Raw genomic sequence first — 24,001 nt, forward strand, 5'->3', positions numbered from 1 at the left:
AAGTGGTACAATCCTTCACTTAGTAATTAAGACATGGAAATGTCACGTATAGGCGATGCAGTCAATAATTTTGTAACAACTCTCTGGTGACATACAGTAACTACATTTATCATAGGGTTCGCTTCATATAAACATCAAATCACTATAATGTACACCTGAAATTAATAGGATTATAGGTCAAGTAGACGTCAATTAAAAAACAAGAATTGGGGTACCTGGGTGGCTCAGTTGGTTAAGCATCCAACTTCGGCTCAGGTCATGATCTCACAGTTTGTGAGTTCGAGCCCCACATAGGGCTCTGCTGACAGCTCAGAGCCTGAAGACTGCTTAAGATTCTGTGTCCCCTTCTCTCTCCATCCCTCCCCTGCTTATGCTTTGTCTATCTCTCAAAAATAAATAAACCTAAAAAAAAAAAGAATCATGGTTGTGAAGGGCTCGTAATCAGTAGGTGAGGATAGTCTCCCAGAGAAGGTAACACGGAGCCTGGACATAAGGATAGTGTGAGACCAAAGGGTGAAGGGATTCAGAAAGAATGTCTTAGCAACAGGGTGGCATGTTTGAAACTAATGGAAAGGCAGCTGTGTGTCTCTCCCTACAGGGTGAGGGAAGGATTAGACAGCCTGAGACCTTCAAGAGGTGAGCAGGTGTCAGAACATGTCTTGCTTTGTGGGGCACGAGAACCATTTGGATTTTATGTAAGTACATTTGATGCTTCTGAAATGTTTCAAGCAAAGAAATAATTTATGTTTTAAAAAGCGAAATGATAGGAAAAATACAGGGGTACTAGTGCAGTCGGGTGATCAAAGACAAATGTCATTGGAAGTGACATCTAAGCTAAGATCTAAGGGATGAGAAAATTCAACTTGTCATTTTGTCTGGATCTATGTGCTGTAGAATAAGAGATATATGCAGATGCTCAGTAACACAAGGCTAGAATTTGAACTTGTACTTATGAACCCACTCTATTATTTATAGTCACAGAGAAGAAATGAAGATTTATATTTGATAAAATCCCAGCATGCGATTAAGGTAAATTAGGTATCGACAATAGCATTTTTAACTAAAATTTAAACTGAATTTTAACAACAAATGCAGTATCCTTGAAATCTCTACTGCAATATTTTCTCTATCTTTAGACAGATTTGGAAAATCACGTATTTGGTTTTATGTTTTCTTGAGCCCTTCTAGATCTTGGGGCTATTACCCTAAAAATATAATGTAAATATTTTAAGTGTGTGCCATATCTACTTTATAGAAAAAAATAGAGACAGACTGGATTTCAGGAAAAAAAATGCCTTAACATCATTATCATCTTAGGAAATAGGAAAATCTGGATCCAATGGAGATACCACTTACGGATAAAGGTAAAATTAAATCAAACATTCCTTTCTACTAATGAGTACATTAAAATCTTTCCTGGTCTCATTCAGCATGTAGTATGGCACACCCTCTATGTGTCCTATGAGCAGTTTATGAGGTGCTCCATATATAATGATCAAATAATGCTCCGTCCCTGTCTCTAAAAGCTGGAACCTACTAGAGGAGATAGACAAAGAGACACACTAATGAAACAGCTGAGTCAACCATGCACGATGATCTAGTATAAACAAGGTGCTAGGGGTATGCGGGAGCAGCACCCAAAGTGGACTCTGATGCCAAAAAGGGGAAAGGTGTTCTAGACAGAAGGGGTAAGTCATTTAAGAGCAGCGAAGGCAAAGCAGGAGGAGTCTGAGAAAAGAGCAGCCCCACCATCTGGCTGAAGGTTGAACTGGGAGGAAGCAGGAAGGTCAGAGAGTCTATGATTTTTGTCTGTAGACATTTGGGAGCCAAGGACATTTTATTTCAAGCTGGCCTGTGTCACAGTCACATTTGCTTTGCAGAAGCTTACTCCGCCTGGGATACTGATGGATTGGATCTGGTAGAGACTGGAGTGACTGGCAGAGTCCAGGAAGGCGATGGTGGACCCTGGGCAGAGGTACGGCATCCAGGCAGAGAACGGTATAGATTCAAGAACCAAGAAAGTAAAATTCATAATTGAAGGTACTGATTGGGTATGGGAAATGGAAGAGAAAAAAAAGGAAAGGCTGACTGACTGATTCCCCTCAAAAAACATGGGAGCAGGGTTAAATTGGGAGGAGAAGTAAGGATATAGGAACACTGTTTAGGATTTAATCATTGTATTCAATGCCTAATGCCAGCAGTCTGCTAGAATGATGGATGTGCCCATCTAGAGTTCTGCAAATCATCTGCATGGAAGAGACGTGTCTCAAGACAGGGAAATATTTCATTATAACCTAAACTGGACTTCCCATTACTGCCCCAACCATACCACAGAGTCCTCTCCATTAAATGTGCAAGTTAGAATTATTTCATTCGAGTCTCAAAATAGAGATAAAACTGACCGAAGTACAACAAATACTGTGTATACAAAGACAACTGGCATACTATATATTTTGGTTATAATGCAGTATAATCTCAAATTTATCGTATGCAGTTCTTGATGTGTTCTCTCAAGGTGGGAAGTTATTGGAGGATACCGTAAATTAGACACTCAGAGTTAACCAAAGAATTGATAAGGCTGCTTTGTAGAGCATATCAAAGATTCTTCTAGCTCTAATTTGGCAGTACCTGGGTTGGGATGCCCATAGATCTCTAGGTATTTCCCAGAGACATACAAGTCTTTCATATTGGAAAACACATAGGGAAAAATACCTTATAAAGGACATTCAGAAGCCAGTTCTGCCTGTGTCTGGGTCCTGGTTCTGATACCTAACTTTCTGCATATCTCCTCCAATTACAGTTTTCTCATATAAAAAGTGGGCATGATACTACTTAATAATACTCACCTATGAAATGTGTTCTGAGAATTAAATTAGACCATGCTTGTAAAGCACATAATGTCTAGCTCTTATTAAGAGCTCATTAAATATGATTTTTTACTATGTTTGCACTTGTTTGAATGGGGAACCATGTGCCACCAAACATTAGCCACTTCAGTCCTTTATTCTCAATAGGACTGCTGTATCAAGTACATTCTCTCCTTAGAGATTATGATGGGGATCAATCTTTTACATAGTGCTATCATCTTGTTCTCCACAATCTGTTTTCTTTTTTTGTTACTTAGGTAATATCATCACTTACAAAACTAGGGTATACTTTCCTGTTGAACAAAATCATGAGTGGCCACAGTAACGGGACCAAATACAGTTCAGCACTTTGTACACCAGGAAAGAAAAGTGAAAAGACGTATGACAGCTGAATGTGATGCTGGCCATCTGCACACTCTGGAAGAACCTGAACTTGAATTCCATGTGGTAAGCAGTGTTTTCTACAAATGCCTTGTTGCACTTGAAGCTGGGCCAGTCTAACGAATCCCAATTGCAGCTGAAGAGCAAAAAGCTAGAGGGGATGTTACAGGACTTCAATTACTTCAACCTAATGGTCCAAATAGGGAAAAAACAAAGCTTAATATAGTGACAGTGACACTTGTGCAGGAAAATGCACAAGCTAATAAAGAAAGTAACTGTGCAGACTAAGGAAGAAACTACCTATAACATTCTCTGGATAGATGTGCAATCATTAATACTGAAACTGTATTTCATTTTTTTAATGTTTATTTTAGGAGTGAGTGAGCGAGCACACAGAAGCAGGAAAGGGACAGAGAGAGGGAGAGACAGGGGGCTAGGTCTCATGGCCACCATGAGATCATGACCTGAGCTGAAACTAAGTTGGATGCTTAGCTGCCTGAGCCATCCAGGTTCCCCAAACCATGTTTAAAACAACTGAAATTCTTTCTCTCTGCTCATTTCTCAAAATCCACTGAAATAATAAATTAGTGTCAATCATTCATAAATGTTTTTGGCGTGCTTTCAGCCTGGTTGAAAAATAAGCATATATGTCAACAATTATGCATTTATGATAAAAATGCATAACAAAATTTTGGGGCAAAATAGTCAAATATATTTAGTCAAACATACTAAAGTATTTTGCCATATACTGATGAAATGTTTCTACTTGCAAAATAACTGCAACTCATTGTCCACTCTCTCATGAAGTTTGAATAGAACCATAATCTCTTTCATTCAAGTTGTACTCAGTGTAAGTAAAGTAAGCATCAGGCTCTAATTTGGGGATGATCTCTTTCATTTAGAGAAGTCCAGTGCAAATAAATCATAAAGGGTGAGAACAAAGTGGGAGAATGGGAGAAGCCTCAGGAAAGAGTTCACCCACGAAACTAAAAGGACACAGGGGTGAAGTCAGTACAACCAACTTCAGACAACCTGACTTTCCAATCTTAAGAAAGGACTACGTGTGAAAAATTTGTTAAAAAATATTCTCAAGGTGAAATTCCTCTGTAGTTTAATCTGAATTCAGCGATTGAGACTAAGGAGACTGAGAATCTTATGTCATAATCGCCATTGTTAAATGAACTCCTGAAATACTTGAGCCTAATTGTACCTGTGCTCCCACTCTGCAAAATGCAGGGGTTTGGGCTGGAATTGATTTCTGTGATGCCTTCCAGTATGAGCATTCTGGAAATATGAAACCTCACTGGGCCACAAACTTGACACACCAGGAAACCCCTCTTCTAGGGGTCTAAAGCCCAGGTGCTTCTCCCATGTCATCCCTAAACTGAACTAGATTCTCAAGGAGTTCTTCCCGATTTCCATCCCTTCACCTTTCTTTTTTTCTAGCAATATTTATTCAGAAGCCTAAAAAGGTTGAGCTACAAATCCTGGTATTGAGTGTCTAGGAATATAACTCATCTTACTTCCTGGGGTAGAAAGAATGCATTACTTGTGCCCTAGAAGTCATGTTCGGTGCTAGGCTGCCCATCCCATCCACAGCACCCCCACCCAAATACTCAGTCACATTGACTTTGGTACACATTGTGTGAAAACCTAGAGTCTACGATTGAGGAGACAGAATCAAGAGAATATGCAAACTTCTGATTATCTGCTTCTAAAGGCTCAGGAAATAAGGCACAAAGAAACTCACTGCCAAACAGAAATACCAGTTTCTGAACATGCTGATTACTGAGCCAAGTCCTTACTGAGAAATGAAAGCCACTAGTTTCAAAATGAATTTCAGTACAATAGGGTCTGTTTTGACTTTTGTTTTTATGGACTTGAAGAACCTTTAGAAAAACACAGTAATATATAAGACATAAACACCTTATCTTATTCTACCTCCTAGGATTATTCCTCTTCACTTCTTAGGATAAGGTGTTTATTTGGGGAAATATAATTTTATCTTATATAAATATATATATATTTCCTTATATGGAAATATGAAACCTGTAGTCTAATGTAGTCTAAATTGTCTGTGATTAACTAGCCAAGTTCAAGAAGAGTCATCCATATACCATCTCCTTTTGCAATGGTTCCATTTTTTTCAATACTTAGGTTAATCATTTGAATTCTATGCTAATCAGGCTTTAACTGGGAATTACCAGTTCTAAGGATTTTCTGAGACTTTCTGCCACCTGTGTGAAGTTATTTGGAATGTTTTTTTCCTTTCTAGATTTATTTGGTTAGCTAAAGTTACTGAAAACAGTAGTTTCCATTTGTGTGAGATCATTTACAGTGTGTTAGAAACTAGGTCTTAGCTTGCTTAATAGGTTGAGAACTTGCTTCACCAATAACACTTAAAAGTTATTGCATGTCCAGTTTTTGGTAGCCACATGACTCTCTCATTTAAGGTTTGCAATGACCTTATGAGACTAGTTCTACTGTTTTCCCCTCTTAGATTAAGAGGCCAGCTTTAGAAGAATTAATGTTCCCGTGGTAAAAAACTAGTATATGTTGGGAGCAGTAATAAACGCTAGGTTTACCTAACTCTATAAATCTTGATTTTAAATATTATACAATAATGACTCACATTGCCAAGTTCTGCTTTTACAAAAATATATTATAAATGGGTTCACAAATTATATTAGACCCATTTACATTAGAAAACACACAGCACAGTCTCAGATGCAATATTAAATGCTTATTGTCCTCGCTGTGAGAAGTTATTCTATGAAAGACAATGAAGCTAAGGAATAAACCTATTACCCAATGCCCATGTTGGCTAGCTCCCAACTTTTAAAAGCATACTGCATAATCTCTTATAAAACTGTAATTCTAATATAAGTTATAAATCTTATTTAACCGCATAATAAAGTAATCAAGGAGAGTACAATTAAATATGTTAATTCTTGGGAAATTATAACTTCTGCAGTGCTGGAATTACAACTTTTAAAATTTGTGAATAATTATAAAACGTTCCTTAAATCTTTTCTGAAAAGAGTGGAGACATAAAGCCATAATTTCTGAAGTAGTCATCTTATCACAACAACATAGAAAAGATTCTGGTCTAATGTATCTTCTCTGTAGGGTAGTGTAGAACAACATGGTAGATTTGAAAATTAAGTATCTTTACAGCGATTTTAAAAAAGAAATTGATATTTTTTCTTTTTCTGAGCTGTGTTTTAAATGCACTATTGGAAAGTGTGGCCAAAGGAACATCGGTTGCGCGTTGAACACAATAGAAGAGAATAATTGCATTTGTTTCTCAAAAAGGTACTCAAGGCAAAAGGAGAGCAAAGAGCTCTGGTCGGTCTACATATGGCTGCTGTGACTGCTCTTGCAGCGAAAGCCCTGGAAACAGCACTCACCCAGTAACGTCAAGACACAGGCGAGGATGGCGATCAGGGCTCCCGTGCTGAGGCCGGCAGGAAGGACGTAGGCCTCCGCGTTGCAGGTCTGGGCCACACCCTCGGCATCGCAGTCGCACACCCGGATGGTGAGGGTGTTGGTGCTGCTGAGGGAAGGCGAGCCGCTGTCCACGATGAAGATCGGCAGATAGTACACGGATTGCTCCTGTCTCCGGAAGCCATTTCTCCTGGTGAGAATGGAAGCCGTGTTGTCTAGGATACAGAAAGCATACGAGTGAGTGACCCAGGATTCCCGGTAGAGTCAGTCCTGCCAAACTGTATGTGATGTAAAGGGAGAGTGGGAGGACGGACGAAACACGTGAAGGGGATTAGGAGGTAGAATCTTCTAGAACACACACGCACACAACGTACGTGATAGACTTCAGTCCTCCTGTTTAGTGTCTTCAGACAGAGCTCTGTATGTTACCCAATACGTTCACTGGAGTGCAGCTTAATGCATTTACCCCCGCTACATAGCTTCGACCGAAGGAAATGGTTAGGATGCAAACCCGAATGTGGACATTTTTATTTATCACTTTTTACCTGAAGCTTTGTGAAAATGACATGTAGTATATACCCTTTTATTTAAATTTCAAACCACGCAGATACAAAGAGGAACAGGGTAAGTATCTTTGCAGAATCATCAGCACAAATAAAAATCCCTATCTGTCCACTCTTTGGCAAGTTCAAACCCAATATAGAAACTATTAAAACAAGTCAAGCCAGCTTTATGTAAGTAAAGATATGAGAGAGGAATGATAGTGTAGTTTTTAAAGGAATGATAGTGTAGTTTTTAAAAATCCATAGTGGTATACATCATTACCCAGGCCCCATGTATATAAACATTGTGTCAGTGATAAAACAGGTCATTTGTGTTTAATTTATATCCAATATTCTATCCTCTAAACACTTAAAATAATTATGAAACTTTTAACAATGATCAATAAGTATCACGTAACTGATTTCTACTGCAGAAATATTTTTTTTCTCTGCTAACTTGTCTTAATTAACTAATTAGAGACTTTATGTGGTCTTTTAAATTTACAGCAATTAATACATAAAGGAAAATAGGATAGTTTCATCTGGTGTTCTTTAATACTGTATCTCCTTCCCAAGGTATCAAAAAGATATTTGTCCAACATTATCATAAAAAAAAATGAACAATGCTCTAATGAAGAGCAAGCTGAAATCCATTCTATCCAAATAGCACCATCCAGAAAGCTCACAAAGCATATAACCTGCAATTACAAATGTGGCAAGAAGAACTGTTTGATTTTCAGATTCCATCTGGTAAGTTTTTATGTAAACAAATCTTTTAAAACACGAATTTGAGGTGTTGATTAAAAATCTACACATGGAGCTGAAGGATATTGTTTTCAGTATGTTTCTATATACTTAATAGCAACACACACGTCTATTTCTTTGTCTCTCAACCATTCAGATATATGTATTCATGATGTGATACACAAAGTTTTTTATCAGAGATGTTGAACTGTAATCTAACATGCGTGGCACACACGCACATACACAAAATATCAAGGAACACATGCAAAAATGCCCAATCCATGAGAGCTGTGTGCTCAGGGAAAGTAGCATTAAACGCATGATGCTCTCTATGCAGTTCCTATGATGGAAACCAATTAAAGAACTAATCTCCTAATTCTTATATGTCTTCCTCCAAGGTCCAAGCTAGGGAGTTCTGGGCTTGACCTAGGGAAGTCTTTCAATTGTGCATTTACTGTCCAATCATCATGGCGGCCCTGGATGATGACACGTGGGGGAAATACTCACACTCTTCTTGGCAAAGTCATAAATTCCCCTCTCTGCATTTGGCCAGATGAATCCAAGTGCTGAGAATTGTCCCTTCCAAATATGATTAAGTCAGAGAGTTTGGGATTACCCACATGGAGAATGGTGTTCCTTTTATATTACTGAAGGGACAAGACAGAGTTCTCATTTAAGAAGAGAATGGGATGAGGAAAAATGTCACTTTAAGATTGAAGTTTTGAGGTCAAAGTTGGATTTTCTGCACTAAAGAGGATGGTGGCTCCAGGCAAATAAACCGCTGATAACGCCTACCTTCTGAGTAAGCCATTTTAGATGAGCCACTGTCTGACTAGCAAATCTGTTTCTACATTATTTTTTCTGAAGCCTGATTCACATATTCGAACTGAAAGAAATACATTTTCTCTATTGTTGGCGAATACTTTTCTCGATATGTCAGTTGCAAATACCCTTCTGTTAAAATAAATACCTTGGATGAAAACACCTGTGAATAAATTCAAAATTAGACAATAGCATGGTCTTCTGTTTCCTTTAGAAGTTCTTATAATTGTATGCTCTCTATGTCTACAATTATATAATTGTCTATATATGTTTACATATGCCTATGTCAGTCTGTATATGTTTATAAAATATAAATATTGTGTGTATATGTATATATATGTGTGTGTATATATTTAAGCAAAATCAAAATATACCTACAGGTATTTGTTAAAATATTTCTCTAATGACACTTGGGTTGTTCACTCAGTTAAACTTCTGATGTTGGTGGAGGTCAAGGGCTCAAGCCCTGAACTGGGCTCTGAGCTGACAGCTCAGATCCTGGAGCCTATTTTGGATTCTGTGTCTCCCCCCCTTCTCTGCCCCTCCCCCACTTGCACTCTATCTCTCCATTTCTCAAAAATAAATGAACGTTAATTTTTTTTAAATGACAGGGAACTGATAAGAGTGTTCACCTCTGAAGTAGAAAAATTAGATTTAGATGACAGGAAATTCTTTTTTATATTTCCTTGCATCAAGAGTGTATCTTTTAATTATCTGCATGGATTACTTTTAGTTTTATGTAAAAATAAGTCAAAATTGATTTAGGTTGAAATCAGATTGGAAATACCAATTATTTTCTTAATGCTTCAGTTATACCTGTATGGGATAGCCTTATAAACACATTTAGCTGGCCCCTCAAATGTCTAGAAGTAAAGAGAGACGGATCTGGCTTCCACCTTATTTGGATATAGGCCTGAAATGATTAAATAGCAGCTGCTTCTTCGTGACAGCAAATCCATAGATAAAAATTACTTACTGGGCTCATTGCCCTTTAATTTTTTAAAAGAGTTTATTTATTTATTTTGAGAGAGGAAGACACAGCATGAGTGTGGGAAGGGCAGAGAGAGAACACAAACAGGCTCTGTGTTGGTGCAGAGCCCGATGTGGGGCTCAAACTCACAAAATCGTGAGATTATGACCTGCGTCGAATCCAAGAGTTGGATGCCCTTTAATTAACATCCTTGCACATATGTGTATATGTGTATGTATATGTATTCCTTAACCAGGACTCCTGAGTGAGAAAATGTAGTTGCTTAGACAGTTTGTACCTGCTGCCTCACTGGTGACTTACCTTTGTTGTCTTTCAATGAAAAGTTGTGGTTATTTGTTGCATCGGTTGTTAAGCTGAAGTAAAACTGATGTCCGTTGGATGGCTCATCTTTATCAACAGCACTGATCTTCTGGATAACCTGTGATGGAGAATTAAAACATGAAAACATGTTGTTGTGCTTGGCTTTGTTTTCTGTGATAGGAAAGAGCAATTTGATACCTTATAATAAATACCATCCTCCTGGGAGGAAGGATCAGATATACTAATATGAACCCAATCTAAAAAGGGCTCTGAAAAACAAGCCATGGCCTTTTTGAATGTTGTGTCTGAATTTACTTTTGTGAACTGGAGAAATAAGCTGTACCAACTGATAACGCCAACCCAGTGAACATGACAAAACACCGAACAAAATGAATAGAACAAACCGCACCAAGATTAAACTGCACTTAATTTTTAGAAGTTCAAGGTACTTACACCTGCTGTGTAAAGTGGGGCAACAGTTCAATCAAGCTTAATATGCTAGACTTCTTAAAGGGAGTCAAAGCCCTCAACCATGTACCATGGCTTTTACAATGTGTATCTTTCTTCCTGAGAAATTTCATCATCCCAATTAAACCAGAATTTTAAAGTTCCTTCAATGTTAATTTATAGTACACATCAAAGTGTTAGTTTTGGTGAGACATGCTGATTATATTTTATGATAAAGCTGGAAGAATTTCAAAGGCAACTGCCGCTGGATATTTTAAAAGAAATCACAAGCTAGAAGGCTGGTGTTGTGAAAGCTCTTACCTGTCCTGGCTGGGCATTCTCGCACACGGTGGTTTCATACTCCATCGCAAATTCAGGGGCGTTGTCATTGATGTCGAGTATAGTAATGGCCACATAGCCTCTTCCAACTTGAGATGGATTCTCTAATAAAGAGGAAAATGTCTTATCATTTACTCTGTGAGTAAAGCTGTTACTCCACTGTCATTTTACTCAAAAAACTATTATTAAAAATAATTAGAATCAATCAAAATGGTTTGCCTCTCTAAATCATGATTCTAATAAGAAAATGACCAAACTTTGAATGAAATCTAGAAACTTAACACTGTAGGCCTCAAAGAGAGCAACAGAAAATTTGATCTAAACATCATGTATACATACAGTCTATACATTTTTTTGTCCTTGATAAGGAAATCATTGAAAGAATGACCAATAAATTATGAATCTCAATGTTCCTTGAAGCTAGAGCTCAGATGTGTAGGACTATACATATATATGTACATAATAAGCACAGAAGTGTGCATTATTCCTTCAATGTTTTTATCAGGGGCTCAAATTAGTTCAACATCAATATGCAAATCTGAGTTTTCTTGGATAGAGGTCAACTTACTACTTTCTGGAAGCTATGGGCCCAACTCTGTATCAGCATAAATGTAGCTTCTAAAATATGACTACGAAGCAACAAGAAATCCTCTGAAGATAACTCGGGCCCATTATTTTATAGCTCTCTCTTTTCATTAACTTTCTGAGTATTAGAAAATGTAACTAATGAATATAAATTTCTTTCACAGTTTGAAATTCAGAATTTTCAAAATGTTGCTTAATTTGAATAAGCATGTACTATAACTCAAGTAGAAATTATAACTTCATGACAGCCCATTTTCCACTCTCAACGTCCCCCATCCCAACTGAATATTAAAGCTTGCAACTTACGGCTCTCCATTGCAAGAACTGTGATGTTATGAACAGCATTTGTCTCTCGATCCAAAGATTTGGCAGTTGTAATAACTCCACTGTTGGCATCGATATTGAAATATCTCTCCAAGTCTGTGTTTCTGTCAATTGAATACCTAATTCCACATTTAAATAGAAGAAAAAACCCTTCAGTATTTATGTTTGATTATAATTTGCTAAATTTATTTCATTAATGACATGGCCAGTCATCAAATCCTGCTGACTCCCACAATCTGTCATATTAGTAACCAATACATGCTTAGTTTATAATTTCACCAAAGTTATAGTTAGTTCCTAAGTTCTTGTAAGTAATTTTTTTACTTTTCTGTCAGTAAAAAATAAGCACCCTACTATTGTTTTCTTTACAGAAGATTTGATATTATAAGCTTCAAATTTATTTATATTATGTAGGCTCCCCAAAATCATTTATAATAGACTTAGTAGCCCCTGCCGTGGTTATAGGCCCCTCTAAAATGAAATATATGTAGACATCTTGCCCATTCACATATACTTAGTAACACCTTTGTCTTGATAGCTCCAGCCAGATCTTAACCCCCAACTTAAAAGAAAAAATAATCTCTCTCTCAGGATCTTCACCAAGATTCCATAGATACGTTTTAAGGTAAAACCCTTAAAGTTACATGAATACTTTGGTGTGCAGGAGCACTTTATCAAAATCTCTGCTATCCAAATATGAGTGAGAAATGACTGTTGTACCTGTATTCTTAATCCATTATGCTTTTATTTGTTCCACATACAAAATTCACACACCTCCCACTAATGATGGTCTTCAAATGCCATCCCCAGTCATAGAGTAAAGGGATCTCATTTAAAAACAAAATAACAGATAAATGTGTAGCCAACTTATGAGAGTACTTTATGTTTCCATAGTTCTCCAACTACTATTATAAACAGCATCATCTATTTTGAGTCTGCTGTATCACAAAATGCTAGACACATAGCAAAGAAAGAGGAGGCATCAGAAAATATTAGAAAATTAACCACAAACCAACAAGTCTTGTCTTCGTCCAGCAATAGGTATTTGGGTATTGAGAATATGAGGAACTTATTTTCTGATGATTTCTATTTTCTTGATGGCATACGAAACAAGATTATCAGCTAAAGGAGCAAAAGGGCAAAGGTGATTTGAGGAGTACTCACTTTTTAGAAGAGACAGAAATATATACATAAGCATAAATACACATAGAGAGACTAAGGAAAGCATAACAGAAAAACTGAGCATTGTGGATTGATACTTTGAGATTTATGTTCACCAGTGTAATATGAGACCAGTCATCCTATTTGTCTGTCTTGCTCTGTCATCATCCATGTGCTCAAAGGTGGATAAAGAGCACAGGGTTATTTTAACTGGTCATGAACAATGGAAGAAGAGGGGTATATGGATGATAGGGGCATGTATATAAGAGTGATGAGAATGAAGGCCCATGACATATAAGTTGATAAGGAAGAACTAAGGAAATAAGGGAAGACAGACTGATATTGAGGCAATTCCAGCAGCATCAATAGATTGTAAATCTCTTTCAGGATGCAGAATTTCTAAAGTGGGAAGTGGTAGACAGAGAGTGAGACCCTTGAAACAGATTTTCAACAATAGCATATATATTAGGGCTGACAAGTCAACTGTATGTTCATAAGAATCTAGGACCAAATCAAGGCAGAAGAACAGATGACTGGAGTCAAGAAGTCCAAGAAACTGAAAAGGGCAGAAGGCATGCAGATGCTAACCAACGCATGAAAAGATACTCCACATCACTCATCATCAGGGAAATACAAATCAAAATCACAATGAGATACCACCTCATAGCTGTCAGAATAGCTAAAATGAACAACTCAGGAAATGACAAATGTTGGCAAAGATGCGGAGAAAGGGGAACCCTCTTACACTGTTGGTGTAAATGCAAACTGATACAGCCTCCCTGGAAAACAGGGAGGTTCTTCAGAGTGTTAAAAGTAGAATTACCCTATGATCCAGCAATTGAACTATTAGGAATTTACCCAAGGAATACAAAATTACTGGTTCAAAGAGTCACATGAATCCTGATATTTATAGCAGCATTATCAACAATAGCCAAATTATGGAAAGAACCCAAATATCCATTGACTGATCAATGGATAAAGAAGATGTCAAGTATGTGTGTGTCTATATATATATATCTACATACACATATATACATACAATGGAACAAACACAAAATGGAATGTTACTCAGCCACCAGAAAAAATGAAATCTTGCCCATTTGCAATGGTGTGGATGGAGCTAGAGTGGATTATGCTAAGTGAAATAAATTAGAGAAAGACAAAAGCCATGATTTAACTCATTTGTAGAATTTAAGAAACAAAACATATGAACATAGGGGAAGGCCAAAAAAAAAAAAAAAAGAGAGAGAGAGAGGGAGGCAAATCATAAGAGACTCTTAATTACAGAGAACAAACAGAGGCTTGTTGGAGGTGAGGTGGGTGGGGGAGGGGCTAAAAGAGTGATGGATATTAAGGAGGTCACATGTTGTGATGAGCATTAGGTGTTATATGTAACTAAATTCTACTCCTGAAACCAATATTATACTGTATGTTAACTAATTAGAATATAAATTTTAAAAAAAGACCAAGAAAGTGAAAGGCCAATATGTTTCATGAGTCATGGCTATAGTTACCAATCATCATGCCAGAATTTATAATTGGAAGGAATAAAATATTCTGGGAACTAAAATCCTCAATGAATCAGTGTGATTACTGTATATTTGGTGGTTGACTGTGACATGGAAAATTCTGATGACCCACTCCATAAAAGGTTTGAGAACTCTGAAGGAAAAAAGAAAATTGAATTTGCTTGAAAATGACAATGGCAGTACAAACAAAACATACTCTCACTTCCAGGATCTGTGCTACATGGGATGTGAGAAAAATAAATAAATCTCCCTTGACTTTCTCCACCCTCTTCCTTAACATCCTTCTTTTATAGTGAAGCCTTATTATTCTTATCAGAATCAAACTGTTTAACATTTGGTCCGCATCTTCACTGACCTTGTCAAGAATGTTTTTCCTTGGGATAAGATACTTTTCCCTCATACAATTTTATTTGCATCAAAAGGAAAAAACTAAAAAACTTCACATACACTTCTCCATGTGTATCCAGTTCATCACTGAACTTCATACGGTCAAATCCATTGTTCACTTCCCCATTCTTTTCTTACTAGCCCTCTCATTCAAATATACTATGACTGACCACTGATGACTCTTCAAAACACCTTCTCCATTGACCCTTACCAGTACCACATATTGTCTGTGTTTCTCCTACCTCATTCTCCACTTTCTTGCAGTCGCTTTGGCTGCTTCACCTTCCTCTTCCTGACTGTTCTTTACTGAAACTCTGAAAACTCTTCTTTATATGAACCCCTTTTCTTTTGCAACTTATATAGCCCCATGGCTTAAATAACTTTTTTATTTCTGATTCCTCCCAAATTTACATAAAATCTCCTTGGTCCACTGGACATAACGTTGAATCGCCTGCCTCATGTCACCACATGGATAAACATTAACTGAAATGTAACATGTCCCAAATGATGTTATAACTCTTACAGTCTCCCAAGCCCTGTCTTCCCCTACTCTGTCTCCTCTGAGTAAATGACACCACTAGTCACTTGAATGCTCCAACTAAAAATCTAGAATTGGTCACTAACTTATTTTTCTTATCTACTCTTACATCCAGTTTCTCAGCAACTGCCAAGTACAGGCAGTCCCAATGACAATACACTGTAGCCTGGATTTTGCATTATTTTACTCCTTATCAACGTATTAGGAGAAAACCAACAAATTGCCCTCCTAGAATATGGTGAAGGGAGTCAGAGCAGATGTGGGGAAAGGACGAGCTGTTGGCTTGAGACAAAAGAACTTGGCAAGGACACAGAGGACACAAACTGTCCAGAACACTCCTGGAGGCATTTATGCTTCTTAATCACAAGGACTTGGGATCCTTGAGAATTAAAGGGGAACTTTTTTTCCCAACCAGTTTCTCTAGACATACAAAAAACTCGAATTTATATATGAGGCATTCAATACTGTATAAAGTTACCTGAGAAAAGCAACTCAATCAAGAGAAGTAAAGATTATATTGGGCATATTTTACACTTGATCTTAGCCAAAAGGCCGAGAAGCAATATATAGGCATTTTTTTTAAGTGAGAGGTGCCAGATATCTCTCAGGAGGGCTGATCAAGCCAAAAGAAAAGGAAGACTCTAAAGAAGTTCAGAGGAGCATCCTCTGCAGCTCTGAACCCACTGGCCTAGGCACTGAGATGTCCGATGGCCTGATTCAATTAGAGGCTGAACAGGAAGGAAGAGAATTGGTTGCTTCTCTCATCACAAACTAAAGTGAATTGCATTGCATTTTCTAGTGCCATTAGTGGTATGTGGACTCACAAGGATCCCACTAGGCTTCTGCAAATTACATCCTAGGAAAACTTGGCTTCTTTCAATGTATGTTGGAGTAACCAATGAAAGAGATTACTTCTATAATTTGCCACAGTTAAGGCTTCCACTCTATCCATTAGGCAGACAGCTTGAAATCTTAATATCCAGCCTCAATTCTTTTCTTGAGAGTTAACTGCTCCAGATACCTGCAGCATTTTCAACTCAAACTCAGTAGATCTAAGTGCATCAAGCAACCTTTCCCCCAAAATATCGCTTCTTCAGAACGAGTTCAGTATTTAAAGCATAGTTCACATTTTTCTCTGAGTCCTCAGCTATGAGCTATGTGCAACAAAGACTTTGATGTACATGTCTAATATTCATTCACCCTTAAGTCTTACTAGTAGAGCCTTGCTTTTGTTAGAGGCAGTCATGTGTTTGGCTGAACAACTACAACTGCTCATCTCCCATGCTGACCTGGTGTTGGTGTCTTTGTCTTTATATTAACATTTTAGCAAATGAGCTGAAGGAAGTTGAGTGGAGCATGACTGAAAACCTCCTACAATGATAGGATAGAGTTGTTAGTTCAGCTGGCATTTGATTTCTGCCCCTTCCCCTCCATCTCACCTGAGACATGAACACAATGGAAGAGGTCCAAAAACCATCTTGTAAATATGAGGTGATGAATGCTTGGCATGAGAAGCCAAGGCCCCTGATGACATTACACTGCCAAATTGTCAGTCCTTGGGTGAATAGCTCCAGACTTCTCATTAGTAAGTCATTAGCGTTGAGCTTTGTTGCTACTAGCCAAGCACAATTTCTAACTAGAACAGGTAGTTACTATTATTGTGGTATTCAGTAGTAGATACTAACGTCTCACAGTTGGTTGTGGATGGAGCCAAGATTCAGAACCATGTCATCTGAGCCATCGTTCCATTATATAACACATTGCTTATAAATGAGCTTTTAGTCCCTGCCACTTACAGCTCTACAATTCTGCTTCTTTTCACTTTTTCCCCACTGCTCTCTTATCTAAAACCCTAAGACAGTCAAAATAACATTAACAGATTAATTAAAAGGCCATATATATCTCCCGTTCTGATGTCTTTCCTCACGTTGGTCCTCCTGCACTCCATGTTTCCTCCTTCCCAATTATTTCAGTCCTATGATTCCTTGAAGACAGTCCTCTAGCATTAAAGCAGCAAGCCTTTCCAATTACATAGAAAAGAATTTATTTTTTCCCCCACACAGGGCCTCTGCAAGGCCCCGAACGTGAAGCAGGCACAGAGGAGTTGTCTTGGTTTCTGGTCTAACTCATCCCCACCTTCCCTGTCTTTAGATGCATGAGACTTAATTGCCATCCCGAAGAACTGCATTCCTGACTCAAATCAGAGACCCTTAGGCTTCAGAGGTTTGGGCTCTGCTTGTGGAGAAGAGAAAATGGTTCAGAAAATGTGGTTGATTTATTTGTGAGAAAAAGGAAGGCTCAAGGGTCATGGTCCTGCCAGACATCATTTTGATGAAAATGGGTAACGGTTTCAGAAAGAAAGCACAAGAACAGCATCAGAAAGCAGCAAGATTTAAACCTAAAAGTTAACATTTTATTAATTTTTGTCAACCCAACTGTGTTCTGTATTTCAATCCACGCCCTGTTCCCAGTACCAAGTTTCAGTCAAGTCACACCAAGTTACAGTTTTGGAAAATTCTTAAAAAGAATAACCTAATATGATGTGATGTGACTGTGGGATCCCATGATTAGGAATCAGGAGACCCTAGCATGTTAACACCAAACTTGATCTGACTACCTGTAGGGATTTAATCCCTCAGCCCAAATTTATTAATAAGTGAGTGAGTTGAAAAAGAGATCTCCAAAATTGTGTAAGTGTCTGATCTTAGCAATTACCCCACCTTATCACAGAGTCAGTGCACATTTTTGTAACTGTAATTTCCCTAGGATCAAACACAAAATGAGGGCACTCAGTACAGAGAAATAAAGGATGTTCTTATAGTATATTGCCAAGAAAAAAACTCATAGTCAAAGCAACATCTCTAAAGTTTAGTTCATTAAAGCCATTATGTTTCAAAAATATAACACACGCATATAATCCATAATTGGCCTTTCTTGGTTTGTATAAAGAATACAGGCTGTCACTAAAATCCTTTAATGTTTAATGTAAGAAACAGTTGGAGGACACATATTTGGATCTTTCTGTTCTTTAGATCTTACAACTTTTTCAAAAAAGAATTTTAAGTATAAACAAAAACCAAAGCAAAAACAATGTACAAATTATGCCTTTTTAAGAAACCCTGCATTCTTTAGGATCTGTGGACTCGGTGCTTACCACCGCAAACCACATGCAAGGAAATAAAGGACAAACTGTATAGCCACGACCCTGCCACTGACCTCCTGTACTCATTTGGGCTTTCCATTCACTATTTGTACTGTTCTGTTTCTTTAGCTGCAAAAAGAGAGTGTCACACATGATGATTTATCATGTCCAGATTTAATACTGGCTTTTTAAAGTAAGATTTTGTGTACAATCTCTTTATAGCTAGGAAACGAGAGGGTTGGGACATCTTATTCATCTGCAGATGCTCAGTGTTCCCTAATAAACGCCTGGTATTATTATTGCTGCTGTTTGATTAGCTATAGAGATCAATTGAGTTGTTCTTCCCAAGTAGCATTCTTATCTCCCAATTACCGAGATACATGCGAACAATCACAGACAGGATGTGTGGGTGAGTGAGCTACATTAACACAAATGTATCATTGCTACTCCCCAAATGGCAAAAGATAATGTGATAAATATACATGGACAAATCTGAACAACAGAAATAGCTGATCTCATTCAAGTTGAGATCTTAAGAAACGCATGTGTGGGCGTGTGGGCGTGCCTGTGTATGTGTGCATGTACGTGTGTGTGTGCCACGGCAAGGAGTGTGCAATTTATGATACAGACCTGAAACCACATTTTCTAACTGTGTGACCAGGAGATGTATTCTAACACAGGAATGGTACCGCTCGCCTTATAGGACTTTAAGGAGAAATTTTCTTCAAAATAAACTACTGAGTTTAGCACTTAGTGATGCTACTCTTTACATTCTCACCCCCCCTGCTGATAATGGCAACTCAGCTCTCCTTTGGAGACCGAAACCTTCCCAATCTCATGCAATCTTGATGGTACTCACAATCAAGACGCCCAGACCTTCCTGGGTAAGAGACAGAACCCGCGTCCTAAGACAGGCCAAAAAACTTTCCAAGAAACGTGAACCTTAAACAGAGGGCCACGAGAAAAGAACAGGGTTGGCACAGTTTCACCCCACTGCCCTGTGCTCAAAAGACGATCTGCTCATTCTTGCTGCTCATATTTCTAGAAAAGCCTTACTCTACTGTTTTCAGAGGACTAGCTACTCAATGTTTCCTTTAATTCTGTGAACTATCCCCTATATTTCAATAAACTCCTTTTCTTTTTGTTTCATTTATCTATGGCCAATTTCTGTCATTGCAACTGAAGAATGCTAACAGTAAAGTTCATGTAATTATAGCTCCTTAATCTTTCTACCTCATGTATAGTTTCCTAAGACTCACACCAAAAAAAAAAAAAAAACCATTATGGATTTAGTGTTCTTCTATTAATCACACTTTTCAATAAGCATTTGAAATGTGGAAAATAATATAAGAGACAAATCAAGAGAAGTGTAATTTCCAATAAATTCATTTTACCAAGAGTCTTCCAAAAGCGAACTCAGAATACCTGTACTTCAAGCAGAGTTCTACTTCTAGAGAAATATAATAAAGGATGGAAAAACTGATCATAGGATTAGGAATTTCCTATTTCACAAATCTTGAAAATTATCTCTGGATATTAAATACACTAGTATAATAACTCTTTTTTTTACTTCACCATACCCGAACAGAACTTTTTATTTTTAGTGATGGTTATATTAAATTGGACAGCCTTTTGAAATATATTACAGCTCCTATTTTCCTGATGGAATTGCTTTCTGCTACTTTTCACATGAACCACTATTTTTCCTCTATATTACTGGCTAAGTTTCTTACAGAATCAGATACTAACAAATAATTTAGATTAAAATAATATGTACAAATATATGCATGCATACAAGCTACTTAAAAAAACCCTACACACTGAATTATTCAAACATCCCAAATGTGTTCATACTAGTCACACTACGTAATGTCATATCTGATACTATTTTATCACCTTTTATCTGAGAATATACAATACGAGGAATGCCAAAAGAGCCTGCAGGTAAGCAATATTACCTTAGTATCCTTGAACATAAGTACAAATGTAGTTCTGTATTTAACTTGTTAGAAAGGCTGAAAACAATCCTCATTAATTTTTATGAACCCTCCCTTCCCATCTGATCTTATTTGTAATGATATCATGTTTCAATCCATTGGCTATTTTTAGCACAGGGACTTCGGGCTATTTTGCTGCCTATGGAAGTAATTCTGCTGATTTCATAAAACAGCACTAGACTCTTAGGATGTAACTAAATAAAACATAAACAGACTTTGCATAATGCTTTCTTGGCTTGTCCAAATCCTGCCCTCCCTCAAAGCCTTGCTTATGCTACCATTCCTTCAAATGAAGTCTCCTGTCCAGTGAGCTCGGAGTGACTACAACTTATCTCACGATTTGCTCTGTTATGGATCTGACACTTCCCTCCCTCATTTTGTTTAACTTTTATGGGATCTTATTTCTTCAACCAGACTGGAAGTTCCTTGAGGTCAGAGGAAATGTTTTATTCATCTTTGTGTTTTCCCGTCAGTATTCACCCCAGCACTGTGCAAAAGCAGGTTCTTAATAAATGCACGCTGATGCACTGCTCAGGCTCCGAGGGCTGACATGAAGATAAAGAGTGCTCCCCCTCTAGGCTGCTCTTACCGTGTCTCCCATCTCACTGATGAGAAACTCAGAAGTTAAGTTTCTAACACTCAGAAAGATGATCAAAATCAGTAGAACGTGACCTGTCCTCCCAAGTTCAATAGATAAACCCTGACATCTGGCATTGAGGGCCAAATTTTACATGAAATAGTAAGCAGTTACATAAAACATGAAGAGTCAGATACACACTGGACCTCAGTTATCTACTTTTGCTACTTTTGCCTCTTTCTTTTCCTTTTTTTTCCTAGCTAAATAATCTTAACTATCACCCAATTTCCATTTTTGGTGTTTACTTTCTATATGGGAAGAGGAAAACAGTGTACATGACATGATGGGGGAGATACCCTGTCTGGATGCTGGGCAAGCTATAAGGAAGACCTGACACTTCACAATGGTGTTATTTTCTGGCTAAGCACCAGGCTCTGAATTCATTTCATCTTTCCATCTATTGCTACTACATTTCTAGATGGTCAAAATGCTTTATCGTGAAGTAAACGCCCAGTCCTCTTTTAAAGAGAGGACATATGCACAGAGAAGAGTTACTCGTACCTTTGGCTGGTGCCAAAGGTAGGTAAAAATAGGAAGTGCTGAGCAAGGCAGAGATCACGTGAGAAGAGACTCTCAATTCTGTCTTTTTGGAGAAAAGTGAATGCATTTCTTTCTAGAATTCTAGTCTCACACTCCACATATTGGTAAGTTTTTCAAATATAAATAGCATACGCTAGATTTTAGTATTATGCCACAAAAATGCCAGTTAATAAATACTAATTATCCAATTTCCCATCCTGTTTTACAGTTCAAACACTACTGGCCTACATTTAACCAATTACAATAAAACAATTACTACTTTTCCGTTCCTCCAAGAACCACAACTTTTCTAAAGGTGTGAGCACAAGCTCACGATTCTAAGACACTGCGGGCTATCTTGATCTGGAAATTCACTTTTCCTAAGATCTCAGTCGACTGTGCCATCCATCTATCTGTCCAGTGGCATTTGCTGAAGAAAGGCTTACATTTGATAGGGACTGGAGTGCCCACTGCCAACACATGTTTATGTACATTAAACTACACAATACTGTCTATGTATTGGGACATATGTGAATGCAAAATAAACTTCACTACAGATTGCCAATACAGTTGCTTATAAAGTATGTCTCCTTTCATTGACTTATTGACCTTGAAATAAAACTGGCGTGAAATACAATAAACTATGATAACAGCGATGTATAATGATAATACTTCTTCCTGCTTAAGTCATGATTTTCAGTTTAAAATCATTGGTTACTATCCCTTTATCACTTAATGTTCAAAACACTTGGGATGAGGCAAGGGTAGGATTTGCTTTTCCTTTTTACTGGGTATATGGGAACGTACGAGACTAAGCGGCATCCCCTAGGTAACTCAGCAAACAGCAGGGCTGACAAGAGAACTAGTCTTCTAGAGAATGCACAGCAGTGCACGCCTATTATCAAACTAGAATATGGTAGGAGGAGCCTGTTCTCTTAAAGGCAGATACCACAAGTTAATAGGAGAAGAGAAATGTATGAAAGACAGATCCAGAAAAAAATCAGTTATGAATTATTGAGCTGACCTTCTAAAAAAACAGTGTAAAAAATATGTCAAAAATGCAAGTAGTAAATATTAAGTCAGGGGCACCAGGGTGGCTCCGTCAATTTAGCATCTGACTTTGGCTCAGGTCATGATCTCACAGTTCATGAATTTGAGACCCATGGCAGGCTCTGTGCTGACAGCTCAGAGCCTGGATCCTGCTTTGGATTCTGTGACTCCCTCTTTTACTGTCCCTCCCCTGCTCACGATCTCTGTCTCAAAAATAAACGTTAAAATTCTTTTTAAATATTAAGACATTGACTTCACAAAAGAAAAAATATGCACACATGACAACATTTTAGTCCACTTTGAACAAAGGCTGTCCTCTTTAGTTGTGAGATTTAGGTGTTAAAAAACGGACGTAAGGTAGTACTAACTTGAACTTTCAGATCATGTTTATGAGCCTTAAGAAAAAGAAAATGAGGTAAAAATAAATTCCTGGCCAGCCTCTTTCACTGATGAATGACACAGAGATCTGCATCTCCCAAACCAACAGAGTTCACCTTCTGACCCTTTCTCTCTCTGTGTTCCGGGAGCGGACCTGGAGGTCACTTCATCTCTGCCTCAAGTCACGAGCTACCTGGTCTTACTCTTCTTTCCTCCCAGACTTATTATGTAATGCTGCATTTTTTTCAAATAAAGTACTACAAAAAGTAAAATATTTATATGGAGAGGCTTTAACAGAATGCTACACAAGGAAATGCATAAAGAAAAAATAAGAAACAGGATAAAAAGGCAATGCAATATATCAAATTTTCTTACCTCCTCTCACTCAAGTACTGAATAGTGATATAGATGTGTCTCTTTTTTTATCCCCATCATGAAAGCATTCTCTTTCTTCCCATTAAATGATTTAAGCAGAAGTCTGACTATTCTAAGTAGCTGATCTATGCCTACAATTATGCTGTGTCTGATTGTTCATAAAGGAAGGAGACTTACATGTGTAAGAGATGTGATGTTATAACAAAACCCAAATTCAAGTGTGTGCAAGCCAACAAGATTTGGTGGATGGAGCTGAGCTAAAGTTAGGACACTGTTTGGACAACGAAGGCTGGACTATTATAGGGAGAAGAGGAAGGCTTGTTCCATCTTGTACATTTATGACTTCCGAATGTTCTATTGCATGAAAGATTATATTAGGGATAGTGTGTGATCGCTGTGTTAAAAATAATATAGCCATGCGTATAGCCTGAACTTATTGTATAGATAGGGAGATGCTGAGTATGACTTCATTTGTGAACAATTATTTTAAACAAATTCT

At 37.6% G+C, this 24,001-nt stretch overlaps 1 protein-coding gene across 1 annotated transcript in view; it reads right to left on the minus strand.

Moving 5' to 3' along the window:
- CDH7 (cadherin 7) overlaps positions 1-24,001 on the minus strand; it is a 106,591-nt gene that overhangs the window by 10,080 nt on the left and 72,510 nt on the right. The window contains exons 7-10 of the mRNA XM_029922744.1: positions 11,772-11,908; positions 10,863-10,984; positions 10,095-10,212; positions 6,659-6,910 (exon numbers count right to left, since the gene is read on the minus strand). Of these exons, the coding sequence (XP_029778604.1) occupies positions 6,659-6,910; positions 10,095-10,212; positions 10,863-10,984; positions 11,772-11,908 (629 nt within the window). The remainder of the gene's footprint in view (positions 1-6,658; positions 6,911-10,094; positions 10,213-10,862; positions 10,985-11,771; positions 11,909-24,001) is intronic.

The sequence above is a fragment of the Suricata suricatta genome, chromosome 14 (genome assembly GCF_006229205.1).
Source record: "Suricata suricatta isolate VVHF042 chromosome 14, meerkat_22Aug2017_6uvM2_HiC, whole genome shotgun sequence".
Lineage (NCBI taxonomy): Eukaryota > Metazoa > Chordata > Mammalia > Carnivora > Herpestidae > Suricata > Suricata suricatta.